Below are 12,306 nucleotides of genomic sequence, written 5' to 3'. Positions count from 1 at the left end.
AATCATTGCAAAGCAACCGGGAAATGCAAAAACTCAGAACAAGTGATTCTCAAAACCAATAGAACAGTAATTTATAGAAAACTCAGGACCCAGGGACTCTGAGAAATGGAGGCTGAGGAGTGAAGTTAGAGCACACCCTCCTGCCCCCCTTCTTGAAAAGGGGGCACCAGCTGTACTTCTCAGCACCTCTATGTATTCCACGTCTGGTAGCGAGGTGTTCAGGCATCTGTCTTGAATATAGTCATGCATCATGCCATATTAAGGCAGGTCCAGGAACAGGTGCAAGCTTACTGTATGAGTTAAAGATCCGCTGCCTCTCTGCCAGCCCTACCATGTGTATTTATTGATGTTCTCTTTCTTGCAAAGGTTTTCGCTATGATGAACCACTATTTTAGTCAGCACTGTGTATTTTATTGCCAATAGAAAAGATAAAGAACTCTCCCTCAATTTATCTTCCTTGGATTTAACCAGTTTTTCTCCCAGCTCATCAGCAGCTGGAATATCCCACGTTCTGCTTCATGGCATTGTGTTTGGGCTTTGCAGTGTGTATGAATAGAGATAAATTAATGAAACACTGAGCTGACTGTCATGCATTCCCCACTCAGAGCATTTCCTATCTTTTTATTCATTATTTCTTTTCATCAGATCCTGTTTGAAGGTTCTGTTTGATTTTATTATTTACTTACCTTTCTGTCTCTCTGCCTGAAGCCACTGTATGTTTTTGAAGCAGAAGAGGTGCTGCTGCAGTACTCATTACAAAGGCAAAAACCCTCTCTGCTTTTACTCTACCGAGGTGTGTGTGTGTGTGATATGTTATTCCCTAAGTCCTCCTTAGGACCCGACTCTCCCTGTCTCGTTCTCTCAACGTAAAATTCAATCTCTTCAGAGTGTGCTACAGGGCCACATTTTTATTAGCTCAAATTTCACATAGTTTAAGTGACACTAAGGAACAGCAACATCGAGGCTGTTAGGGGAAGGGAAAGCTTCATAATGCCAAATTAAATGCTTCAAGAGCTGTATTGCGTCCTCTAGCTAATTTGCTAAATTCATGACTTACTCTGCTCCCTGCCATCCTAATTTCTTGTGTCCTGTGAACACAAACTTCCTTGGCTCTTCTCTGAGCCCATTAACTACAACAGATTACGAGATCAAATCAGTCCTAATCCCTGTTAGCAGAACTTTCAGGCTCTGAAACAGATATTCTGCATTGGTTGTACATCACCAGTGTTTGGAAATGATAGCACATTAGTTATTTTTGGTATGGTTCACCCTGGTTTGCCCTGAAAACTGGTAATTTTGTTTTTATTCTATTTATTTATTTTTTATCTTGACTTCATAAAGTCAACATAGTCTCATTTTTCTTCTTACTTAACTACTTAACTGTGTTTTCCAAAATGAGAGGCCTCTATATCCCTTTGCATGTTTCTGTGCTTCAAGGATGCACTCTGAACATGACAACACAAACAGTTTGTCAAATGGGGAACAATGTAGCTACTAGGGGTGCAACGATATTCGTATCGATATTGAACCGTTCGATACAGTGCTTTCGGTTCGGTACGCATATGTATCGAACAATACAACATTTGTAATTTATTTTATCAATTTTCCTTCTGACGATGCTGTCTGTGTGGAGCGCTCAGTGAATCTGTGTTCGACTACTCCGCCTAGGCTGCACTGTCGAGCGCAGATCCACTGAGCGCTCCACACAGACAGCATAGTCAGAAGGAAGAGCACAGGGCAAGCTAGCGAGACAGAAGTTAAGCTCTCCTTGCAACAGGCAAATTGACCCTCATTCAGATCTGGCGTTTGGAATTATTTTGGTTTTCATGTGACGTATGACCCTGAAGGTAAGCGAGTCATGGACTAAAGTAAAACAGTATGTTGGATGTGCCATGCAATGCTCAATTACATTGGTGTGAACTAGTGTGTTAGCGCAGTTAGCTCGTTAACTTGTTGGCCGTCTAGCCCCATGCACAGAGCGATTGGCGGTAGCTCGTTAACGGAGATTTGCCGTGTTGTGGCGTTAAGGTCATTTCAACGAGATTAACCTGAAAGCACTAGTGGGAACACAACGAATATGACTGCACATTTACGCCGACATCATCCTAGTGCAAAGACAAAAACAACAAGCATGCTACTAACTTTAGCCGAGTCATTTAGACAGCTGTTAGCACATGATTCTCCTTATGCTGCTGAGAATATAGCCCAGAAGAAGCGGATAGTATAGCTTTTATTTTGGAAAGAGCCATTTCTCTGTAATAAACTCTCTTTTCCAAAGATGAGTGATTCCTCAATCAGATACAGGGCTTGCAAAATCGCTAGCCCGACGTCCCGGAGCTAGCGATTTTTTCAGTCGGGCTACCAAAATCTATCTCTTCCCTGCCCGTCGGGCTATTGTAGGAAAAATATATGTCAATGCTTTTGCATTCTTTCAGAAATGTAGCTGGGTAATTATGTCATTGGCATCGGTGAGCCACTGTCAATATGTGACATATTGAAGTCGCGTTTGAATTTGCGCTTGTTTTTTTGCTTTCACTTTGCAATCGTGCGAACTGTGTATAGAGAGCGACAGCACTGATCTGTGAGTGATGATAATTTGTGCACCAATTCCTCTGACATCGTCTTATTAATGTTAGCTTACTATGCAAACATGACAAGTGAAATCTCCCGCAGCTTAAACATGTGAGAGGTTGATCGCGCAGAGAATCGCTGAGCTTATGTGAGTGCGCGTGTAAAAGCATTTCAGTTCTGCTGAGCCAAATAAGACAGGTCAGGGTGAAGAAGTGACAGCCAAATAAAAGCTTACCACAAAACGGAGAAGTTATGACAAATCAGACTATAAGGCAAAAAGAAAGTGCAGCTTTATGGTTTCATGGACAAAATAATTTCTGTGGCTGCAATATGACAAGCTATATAACCAGGGCTGCACATAAGTGGTCCGCAGGTGCGCATTCGCTGTCAAAATAAAAAACGCGCACAAGGGTTAGGGTTAAATTTAAAAACTGTACTTTTGAGTTAAAATATATATTTATAATTTTAATAAATGACAAATTAAAAATGCATGAACATTTTTTTTGTATCGAAAAAATATCGAACCGTGACACCAAAGTATCGAACCGAACCGTGAATTTTGTGTATCGTTGCACCCCTAGTAGCTACATTACAAAACCAAGACGACATCTCATACTTTCCTAGCACAAATTTTGGGTGTTTTTTGAATATTAAAACAAAACAAAAAAACCCTAACAAAACAGTGGATATTATACGGCTCTGATACTTGCAGTACAGTAAGTCTCTTACTCTCCACCAGTTCAACTAAAGAATGTTCCTGAAAAGAGGTTTCTTGCAGTACCTGCCACCTGGAAATGTTCAAAGACTAAAGAAGGAATGCCTTGAGGTGACGGGCTTTTTGTGAATTGTAGTGTATTATGTTTCATCATTGTTTTTGCAGTAAATTGAAGCTGGAGAACCATAAGGTCAGTTGTCAGGGACAGACTGACAAGCAGGCTGAGCCTTAGGTTTAGGAGGAGTTTGCTCTTAAAGCCCAGGGGATTAGTTACGGTCTGCCTGGGCTAAATGAAGCAGGAAGCACTGATAGATTAATTAGAGTTTAGCCTGCTTCATATGACCTCTGTTTAGACAGCCATAGCAACCCAACACATTGCATGCTAAAATCCAACTGTAACGCTCCAACTTGGTTGTGGGTAGAAGAACAAACTATAAAATGTACTAAAAGATGGTTATATTACAGTATGTCATTGCATTTTATAATGTCTGTGAAGTTATATGCATAACAGATCTGGACTAATATGCATTAATGCATTTATGGCAGTTTTGTACACTGCAAGACACTTTACCTAAAACTTCTCAGCAGGCATATTTTGTTTCATGGTGTTTTTTGCAAAATTGCAAAATGTAGTTATTTTCCTTGGTCTGCATGCATGAGGATATTTACTCTATTAAGAAATTTCTTCTACTAAAAATATGCCTAAAAGTGTTTTTTGCATGGTATTTTTTTGGCTTTAATATGATTTGCTTTTATTTACATGGCACGCCTGCCTGTGTCTTTGTCCAGGTTTGGACTTCCACGAGGACCTGCATCGCATTGGAGCAAAGGAGGGTCTGAAAGGACGTAAACTGCAGAAGGCTATGGAGAGCTACGCTTGGAACATCACTGTGCTGAAGGTTAGTGAACCCCTCCTACAACACAGCAACAAGCCTAATAATTAATCTAAACCCCCCATTTGTATAAAGTACAACTATTAAAACTGATTAATGTGCATTTGAGATTACTATGGGGACTGTACCCAACTGGACAAGCAATCTGAGACCATGTTGCTGAGATTAAATAACATAATGTCTTAAGAAAGCTCACTGGGCTAATTGTATTTCCCTCTTCTCTAATCCCTAAACCTCTTAATTAATTACTGTTGAGTCCAAGTACCATTTTATTTATTTGGTCGTGTAACTATCTTGACAAGACATGATAGGATTGTTCGCGCTTGTTTGTAGACACACATATGCTGCTCTGTTATTCCTCATAAGGAGACACTGGATCCCCTAGACATGCCTTGATGATGATGCATTCTTGTCTTTGCCTGCCCCTTGACACAGGAGATAAGGCTGCTCAATGCTCTCATCTCATTTCCTCTACGACTGCTGCCGGTAATAGCAACGCTAAAATAACGCCACATGCTAAGTACAGACAGAGTGGCTTGAGCATTAGGATAGATAGATGTCTTCTCCTTTTCATGCCAGTCTTGCCAGATGGAAAACAACAAAAAGGGGGTTGCATTGCTGCTAGGGTTAAAATGATGTCCTCCACCCATCTATGGTGCAATTTATGCCCTTGCTGTTTAGGTAGACCAGCTGTCCAGAATCTATCTCAGTACTAACCACATTCACACACCTTATTTTTCCGATCGTCGTCTCCCCCCCCCTTTTCGTCTGTTCTCCTGTGATGAGCCACCCTTTCAATAACAAGGTGGCACCCACATAACTCCGTCTTGTCCTCTTCCCATTCTTCAGTTGTAATCTGCGTCTCATAGTGAACATTTGGTGAGAGCTTGGTGGTTGTTTGCCAAGGCTGGCAGCCGTACCCAGTTATTATTTCACCTGTCAGCCTCTCCAGATTCTCAGCAGGCCAGGAAGTACTCGCTGGTTGTTAGTTGGAAGTGTGGGATGCTGGGAGGAAAGCCGAGGGAAGAGCCATGTCCTATATGTTTGTCAGTGTTCGTCTCTAGCTCCCTCTCCAACCTTACTTTGACAGTTTCTGTCAGTTCGGGGCTGTCACGGTGAATGAGGGTATTTGCCCATTTCTGCCACTTATTGTTCCAGTTAGTCAAGAGAAAAGAAAAATCAAAGAGAGAGAAAGAGATCCTTTGAAGCAAATGTCAGCCATATTGCTGTCCTTTTTAGAAGAATAACAGGGTTTGAAAAAAGACGTGTCTCCCAAATCGTTCACGTTTTGTACTTTCTAGTGTTATAATCTGTTTTCTTGGGCAGTTACATATAATTAAATAACCTCCTCTTAAATTCACTCAGATTTTGGCCTCCTCAGTGTTTTCTGTGGTAAGCCAATGTAACTCTAACCCTTTTATATGTGATTAAATCAAATTCTGGTAGATGTCTTGTTTTAATATAAGAACTGACTCAATCTATATGTCCCAATGATGCTTATACTCTGCTGTCTCTTCTAACTCCCCGTGAATGTCTATAAATGTAAAATAATACCTAGAGGCAGGTTATCGACTACTCGATTTCTCTCAGAGGAGTGGTCCGTTTCTGATAAACAAAAAGGACATGGGTCTAGAATTTAATGAGGATATAGTTGTGGGATTTAGTAGCTGTCCTTACATCAGCTTAGCCTCCTGCGGACAACGTTAGGCCAGCTGTAGGGGTGAATGCATGCAAAGACAAGTGTAGCCGTTATTTGACTCAGACAGCACAGGATAAGCTTCTTGCCATCTTATTTTATGCCTGGTGAGTCATGACTTACATAATTTCTTTTTTTCCCCCTCCTTCTTTTTTTATTCCAAACATATGACATGCTCATACTCCGGGTTTGCGTGCTGTATTGGTTGAGCTAAAATGCCACTTGCAGTGTATTAACATCACCAACGGGTAGATCGCAGGCCATCGTCTGCAGAGCATCACCTTTAGTCTTACCCCAGTATGTCATACCGCTGTACCTGTCTTGTGGCACTAAGAACTTTATCCCTTTCGCCGTTTATATTTTAGTCTGGTCCACAACAGGTCAGACTGTATCTCTTCACAAGGAGGTTAGCCCAGCAAGCTGTCGCAGCACGTCAGACAGACCGAAGTTCAGTGCGAGAGAGGTAAAATATGCAGATAAATGCAGATAAAAGGAAAATTGCTTTCAACTTTCTTGTGAGCAGATGTTGAAGTGGACATGCTGGAGGAATCTGGCGAGAGTAAACCCTGAGGGGAAGAGTCAAGAATTAGATTGTTCAAGTGGAGGGAGTTTGTCGAAGCGTGTGGTCTTTCTCCCTTTTTTTTCATCTCCTTTGGACAGTTCTAATAATATAAGCACCTCTTACACACAGAAATAACTGCCTGTGGAGAAAACTCCACCACATTTCCACATGGCAGAGACAGCTAGCTTAAGGGAGGGAGGCAGCCATGGCAGTGGCCCAGATTGACTTGACAGTGCCGTAGCGCAGGATGCCTGCCCTGACCACTTCCTCCACATATGGCAGGGTTTCATCTCTGGGGTGTTCAAATAAAGAGCAGAAATGTAGTATAACATTGCCACCATATGCCAGCAGTACTTACAAGCTGAGAGGAACAGTACAAAGGGCTGGCAAGAAACCAAAGCCCTTTGTTCATTGGCTTCATACTGCCCCCTTCTGCATCTTTTTGAGTAATACATTAACAATAAGCAATAATATAAGCACCTTTACTTTCTTCTCACTAAAAAGTCATGCAGATAATGGTCATTTAGAGATTAAAATCTATTTTCTAAAAAAAACAAAAAAAAGAGGGATAAAAGAAAATTGCATTGATGGTGTTATTTAAAATAGACTTAGTATAAGTAGCCTTTAGGGAATGCTGTTTGAATGCATTTAAATTTTATATAGTTGAGTGATATTAACAAATGTTTCTTTCTGCTTCTTCTTCTGTGTCTAAATCTTAGGGCCAGGCTGACCTGCTAAAGCACGCAAAGAGTGAGGCACTGGACACTCTGCGTCAGATCCACTGTGCAGCTCAGTCCTGTGGCCTCAGTAAAAATGGAGCAGCTTCCCCACAGCTTCAGCACCATCCTCACCACCAGCCGCAGCAGACACAGCAGCAGCCTCAGGCCAAGACCCACCCAGCGCCTCCACTGCTGTGCCAACCCCAAAATCAGCTCCAGTCTCAGACCGCACCTCAGGCTTATCTGCACCCGAATCCCCAGCAATATCCCCAGCTGCATCCCCAGCTATCGGCTCCTCCTCTGGCCCCACCTGTTCCAAAACCACCTGCCTACCCTCAACCGCCACCGCTACCCCAGCACCAGTTTCAATTCCAAAACCAGCAGCAGGGGGCAGCAGTACCTCTCGACACCATCCCCGAGAAAGAAAAAGAGACTGTCAGTGACAGTCCTGCGGGATCCTGCTGACCCACTGCCTGTGCCCACAGAGAATCCGTCCCAAAGAGAGACAGTGAGATAGAGAAGCAGAAAGGTGTAGAAAGAAAGCAAGAGGTCAGTAAAGAAAGAGAGATGGAGGAAGTTGCTGAGAAGTTGAAAGAGATGATGAGGAGGAGGAAGCCTCGTCGTGTTAGAAGCGAGACGCAAGTTTGAGAGGTGATTTGAGTTGGCCAGAGATATGAAAGAGAAGCGAGATACTACACTTCAGCTAGAAGTGAAAAACAGAAGGATAACAGCTGAAAACATCAGTGAGTTACATACCCCTGTCTCTCTCTGGGCACTGCTATTTTCAAGCCCCTCCACGATGTACTCTAGCTCTGTGGGTACAGGCTTTACCTCACTTTGGCATTTAATGCCACAAATTTGCCTTTTTATTTTCAGAGACACCTTGGCATGTCTTCGAGTGTTTATTTCTTCACATTCACACTTTCCCTCCCACAACTAAGACATACAGGAAACCCTCACTTATTCTGATGATGAAGAGGAGGCCATTTTAATTTTAGTGGCACAAAGTAGAGCAGCTCTACTAGTCTGTAGGGGTCACAAATGGCCATTTCAGCACAAAATAAGCAGCTGTAGTGCTAAAATAGAAAACAAAATCACCCTGATGTATTATTGCTGGTGTCAGTCTTCATCAGGCCCCTCAGATCTCTAGTGTCAATTCTCTTAGGGTTTAAGTTCTCCGGCATTCTTATACACTCCTCACACAATCTTTTTGTCTCCTTCCTAGGGGCTATGTATATGATGTTATGTGAGTTGATGTCCTGGTCCCTAGGATGGAGCACGTCCTTAAGTGGCGGAGTTCACCAGTCAGTCACAACTGGAATATTTGACCCCTCCCGTTAGAGGTCAAAGATCATCAGGAACATGATACTGCTGTCTATAAGAATAAAGTGACTATAGATGTAAAATGTATGCAAAGTGTAAGAAGGGAACATATATTGCTATAATAATTCTGAGACATTCATGATTGATATTATTATAACTGTTGTTAGTTTTATTGATATCCTAAGTATTTTTTAACATTACTTCCACATACACAGTGATTTGACACCTGTTGTTCTGTGGTGCAGATCAAGCCAACCAGTGCATGTGGGATTGGAATGAAAGGTTTGGGGGTTAGCACCACAACACAACAATCAAACAGTAACCTGACGTGTTTCACTTCAAAGTGAGTGTGGATTCTGTAAGAGATCTCTTAAGTGGCCCATTAAAACTGGCTTCATTGTTTCTCCTGTCTCCTCTTGTTCATTACTATTTAATAATCATTCAAGTAGCGATATGAACTGGGATAAATGGATGTTCTTTGCAATTTTATTTCGATTTTTAAACTGATAAACTGATATAAGGTTTTTACTGTGCAGGGTTCACACACGGTGCCACTGCTTTTATTTTTTAAAGAGACCTAGCCATTTGAAAGCAACAATCAATATAGCTTTACAAAAGTGCACTGTAATGCATAGTCAATTCTCAATCGATCTTAAATGATTGCCTTATTACTAAAATAGATTTAAGCCATTTAGTTTATCATGAATGAGATAGCACTGCTTCCTGTTGTCCATAAGATGGCAACAAACATTAAGTAAATGGTTGTGAGGATAAAAACAACTTTTAAGAGTTGTTATCTTGTTATTTTTACTGCAAATTTTCCCCGATTTGTAAAGCAGATCATTTGTGCACAGATGTGTCTGACATGCCTGACACCCTACCGGAAGTCTTTTTCTAGGTCTTTTCTTGTGAAGTGCTTTCACTATGAGAGAGTAAAGTCCATGCATCCTCATTAGCATAGACTTTGAATGAACTTGTCATTAGAGCAGAGAAAGGGCAGCCGTTTTTAAAAAAAAAATATATATATATATATTTGCTAATAGACTTCAGCCCCTCACCAGTCATTGTAATGGTATGTCTTAATAAGCCTTTAGCATGCAGCCACAAAAACATACCTGCAGTGCATCAAAGGTCCACTCAGGCGTCTTGGAGATGACCTGGGATAGGCCGCTAATTAATGGCAGAAAGCTTTACAGCAAACTTCAAATGAGCAAAGACCCAAAAAAAAGAGAGAATCAGTGGTTTTGTGCTACGTTTGTCACTGGTCTAAATGACGTCCAGAGGACTGATGGGATGGATGGCACAGGACAATATAAAAGACACTCATTCTACCCCTGGGACCAGATGACTTCCCTTCAGACAACAGAGCAGATGTTGTGGTTCCCCACCAAGTTCCAACAAGCTGCTGGGATGGAAATGAATAACAAGGTAAGAAGACAGCTTCATTTTTTTTTGTTTGTTTGTTGAGCATTTGTCATGGTTTTACTTTGCTGATTTGTTTTGTTTGTTCTTTTTAATTGCTTTTTCTACATTAGCATCCTTTTGTGCTGCTAAGGGTATAAGCAGCCTACTGAAAAACAATTTGGGATATTTGGTATCAGTTATTCAATTCTCAAGTGTAGTGGAGGAATACATTTAATGCATTTTCCTATAAATATTTAACTGACCATTTCCTACTGAATGTGGTTTTATCATGTCACCAAGCTCCTATGATAAATACATATGTACATTTATTATACAGCATCTTCTCTTCTGTAACCCTGGAGTGAGGGAATAAAAATAAATAGAAGAATAGAAATAATTTCCCTATGATATAGGAGAAATAACTAATTATGCCTGGCTATATACATATATGTTCAGGCTTATAAACTTTATCATTAAATGGGGGCTGTTTGTATTGTACGTAATGCAATGTTGGTTAAAATTTAAGCTTACCAACATGTTGCATGGGCATGTTGATACTGACTGACTAGTGCTTTAGGCTTATTATCATTGTTTATAATAGATTTCAGTATTATTTTATTATAAATTCAGTGATTTATATTTATTATGCATTGGAATTTGTCCATTCAATTTCATATTAATTCACATTTACATGCACTTCATGCATTTTCTGTTATTTAATCATACCTCTTTAATCCTAAAAATCATATTTTTAATCTGACCAGAAAGCCATGGTATTGGTCTTGCTGCTGCTACTGTCTCAGCTGGCCTGTGACGCTCACAGCGAGCCTGAGTGCTGCAGAGAACCGTCTCGTCCCTGCCGCCTTTATGTGTTGCTGTGTCGCTCAGGCAACAAGGGACCGGGTGGAGCCCTCACGGATGATGCGGCCGCTGGGATCCTCACTCTGGGCAAACGAAAAGAGGACGCGTATCGCTTTCAGAGCCGACTCCAACAGCTCCTACAAGGCTCCAGGAACCAAGCAGCAGGGATTCTGACAATGGGGAAGAGAACCAGAGAGAGAGCTGGGGAGCAGTACATGGACTGGATGGCTCAATCTGGAACGACCATTATGACACCCCTGCCTGTTTGAAACTGAGTAAAACCAGGGACGCTGTTTAGATGAAAAAAGTCACATCTTCCACCAAATGTATATTTTTTTTTTCCTCAGAAATAATGTGAATTTGAATGTGATCTCCAAATTTTAGGAAAAATGTTCTATATTGTACATATATGTAAAAGGGTCTGTGATCTAATAAAAAAGAATCAAAGCTGATCAACTGTTAACTTTCATGACTATATACAAAGGTGACAAACACTCAATTTTATTTTCTGGAATAAGTTAAGCATTTGATAGACATCACATACAGTAATGATCATTTCTTGGGTGATGGGAGGACTATGGGATAAAAAGCAGACTGTGGAAGACACCCAGAGATTTAAAATAGATAATCAAGATTTATCCACGTGAAAATCACTGATGAATGCCTGAATCCAGCCAAAAAATAAAAACAACCTTCGTGTTAGTCTATAAGCACAATCCATCAGCCACACCCAAGGTAAATAGTAACCAGCCACCAGTGCATGTAGGGTGCTTCAGGTTTCTTAAATTTAATTTTGCTTCATCTAAGTGTAGTATGGGGAGAATAAAACATAAAGCACAAACTGTTTTTTTAACTGCTTCCTTACCAGGTATTAAAGGCATAGACTTCCAAGGTAGTCTGCCGATTTGAAATACTGGAACAGACACATGCCTCCCTGTAATGCTCGCAATCATTGCCAGGCACCTGACTCAAACTCAGTCCGGCTGGTGGCTTTTTAAAGAATTTTTTTATATCTGCCAAACTGACACAGATGCATATAAATCTCAAATCTGTCCAACAGAAAGTACCTCTGGTTAAAACAAACAAAAACAAAACTGTTTGTGATTAAAAATAGAAATTTTCATGGGTATGAATATATATGCGTAACTAATATAGTGGATTTGTGTGCACAACAGCTTTATGCAACCATATGGAGTCGAGAGGAAATGCTAATAAGTGACGATGAAACATAAAGAACCAGTGAAATCTGCTATTTCGAGGTCAGTTTGTGTGTATAGGTTTTTACTGCATCTTCTACAGCAACTATCTGCGTGGGTGTTTGTTGATGCATGGGGAGTAAAGAAAATGTGAAATCGAGGTGGTGATACAGACAGCAGCCTGTTAGATTCTTCCAGCACACCAACAAAAAGCCTAGCAGCAAATTGACTGTTATTACACTGAGCAAAAACGTGAATCGCTTGATGCTGTGCTTTATTCAACTTGACCTCTACCCTCATGTGTCAAAAGAAGGGCTGATAAAAACACAGAATCTTTCCAGAGATGCCAAAGAAGATAATCAGTTG

The 12,306-nt window shown here is 40.9% G+C and overlaps 2 protein-coding genes across 2 annotated transcripts in view; both read left to right on the top strand.

Annotated features, from left to right (window-relative positions):
- Positions 1–8,881, top strand: part of LOC308410671 (inactive phospholipase C-like protein 2) — a 70,692-nt gene extending 61,811 nt beyond the window's left edge. The window contains exons 5-6 of the mRNA XM_080904203.1: positions 4,076–4,185; positions 7,157–8,881. Of these exons, the coding sequence (XP_080760329.1) occupies positions 4,076–4,185; positions 7,157–7,621 (575 nt within the window). The 3' untranslated portion in view covers positions 7,622–8,881. The remainder of the gene's footprint in view (positions 1–4,075; positions 4,186–7,156) is intronic.
- An 815-nt stretch (positions 8,882–9,696) lies between these two features.
- On the top strand, positions 9,697–11,158 carry hcrt (hypocretin (orexin) neuropeptide precursor). Its single transcript, XM_080905652.1, has 2 exons — positions 9,697–9,907; positions 10,648–11,158. Exons 1-2 carry the CDS (start codon positions 9,773–9,775, stop codon positions 11,011–11,013), a joined length of 501 nt encoding a protein of 166 aa, XP_080761778.1. The 5' UTR covers positions 9,697–9,772; the 3' UTR covers positions 11,014–11,158.
- The last annotated feature ends 1,148 nt before the right edge of the window (positions 11,159–12,306 follow it).

The sequence above is a fragment of the Rhamphochromis sp. 'chilingali' genome, assembly GCF_963969265.1.
Source record: "Rhamphochromis sp. 'chilingali' genome assembly, chromosome: 15".
NCBI classification, from domain to species: Eukaryota; Metazoa; Chordata; class Actinopteri; order Cichliformes; family Cichlidae; genus Rhamphochromis; species Rhamphochromis sp. 'chilingali'.
Note: the sequence above shows the minus strand (reverse complement) of the source record. Positions and strands in the feature narration are given on the sequence as shown.

Coding starts and splice junctions, on each gene's coding strand:
- hcrt (XM_080905652.1), top strand. CDS start 9,773: ATGGATGGCACAGGACAATATAAAAGACACTCATTCTACCCCTGGGAC. Junction 9,908..10,647: donor GGATGGAAATGAATAACAAG/GTAAGAAGACAG, acceptor TAATCTGACCAG/AAAGCCATGGTATTGGTCTT.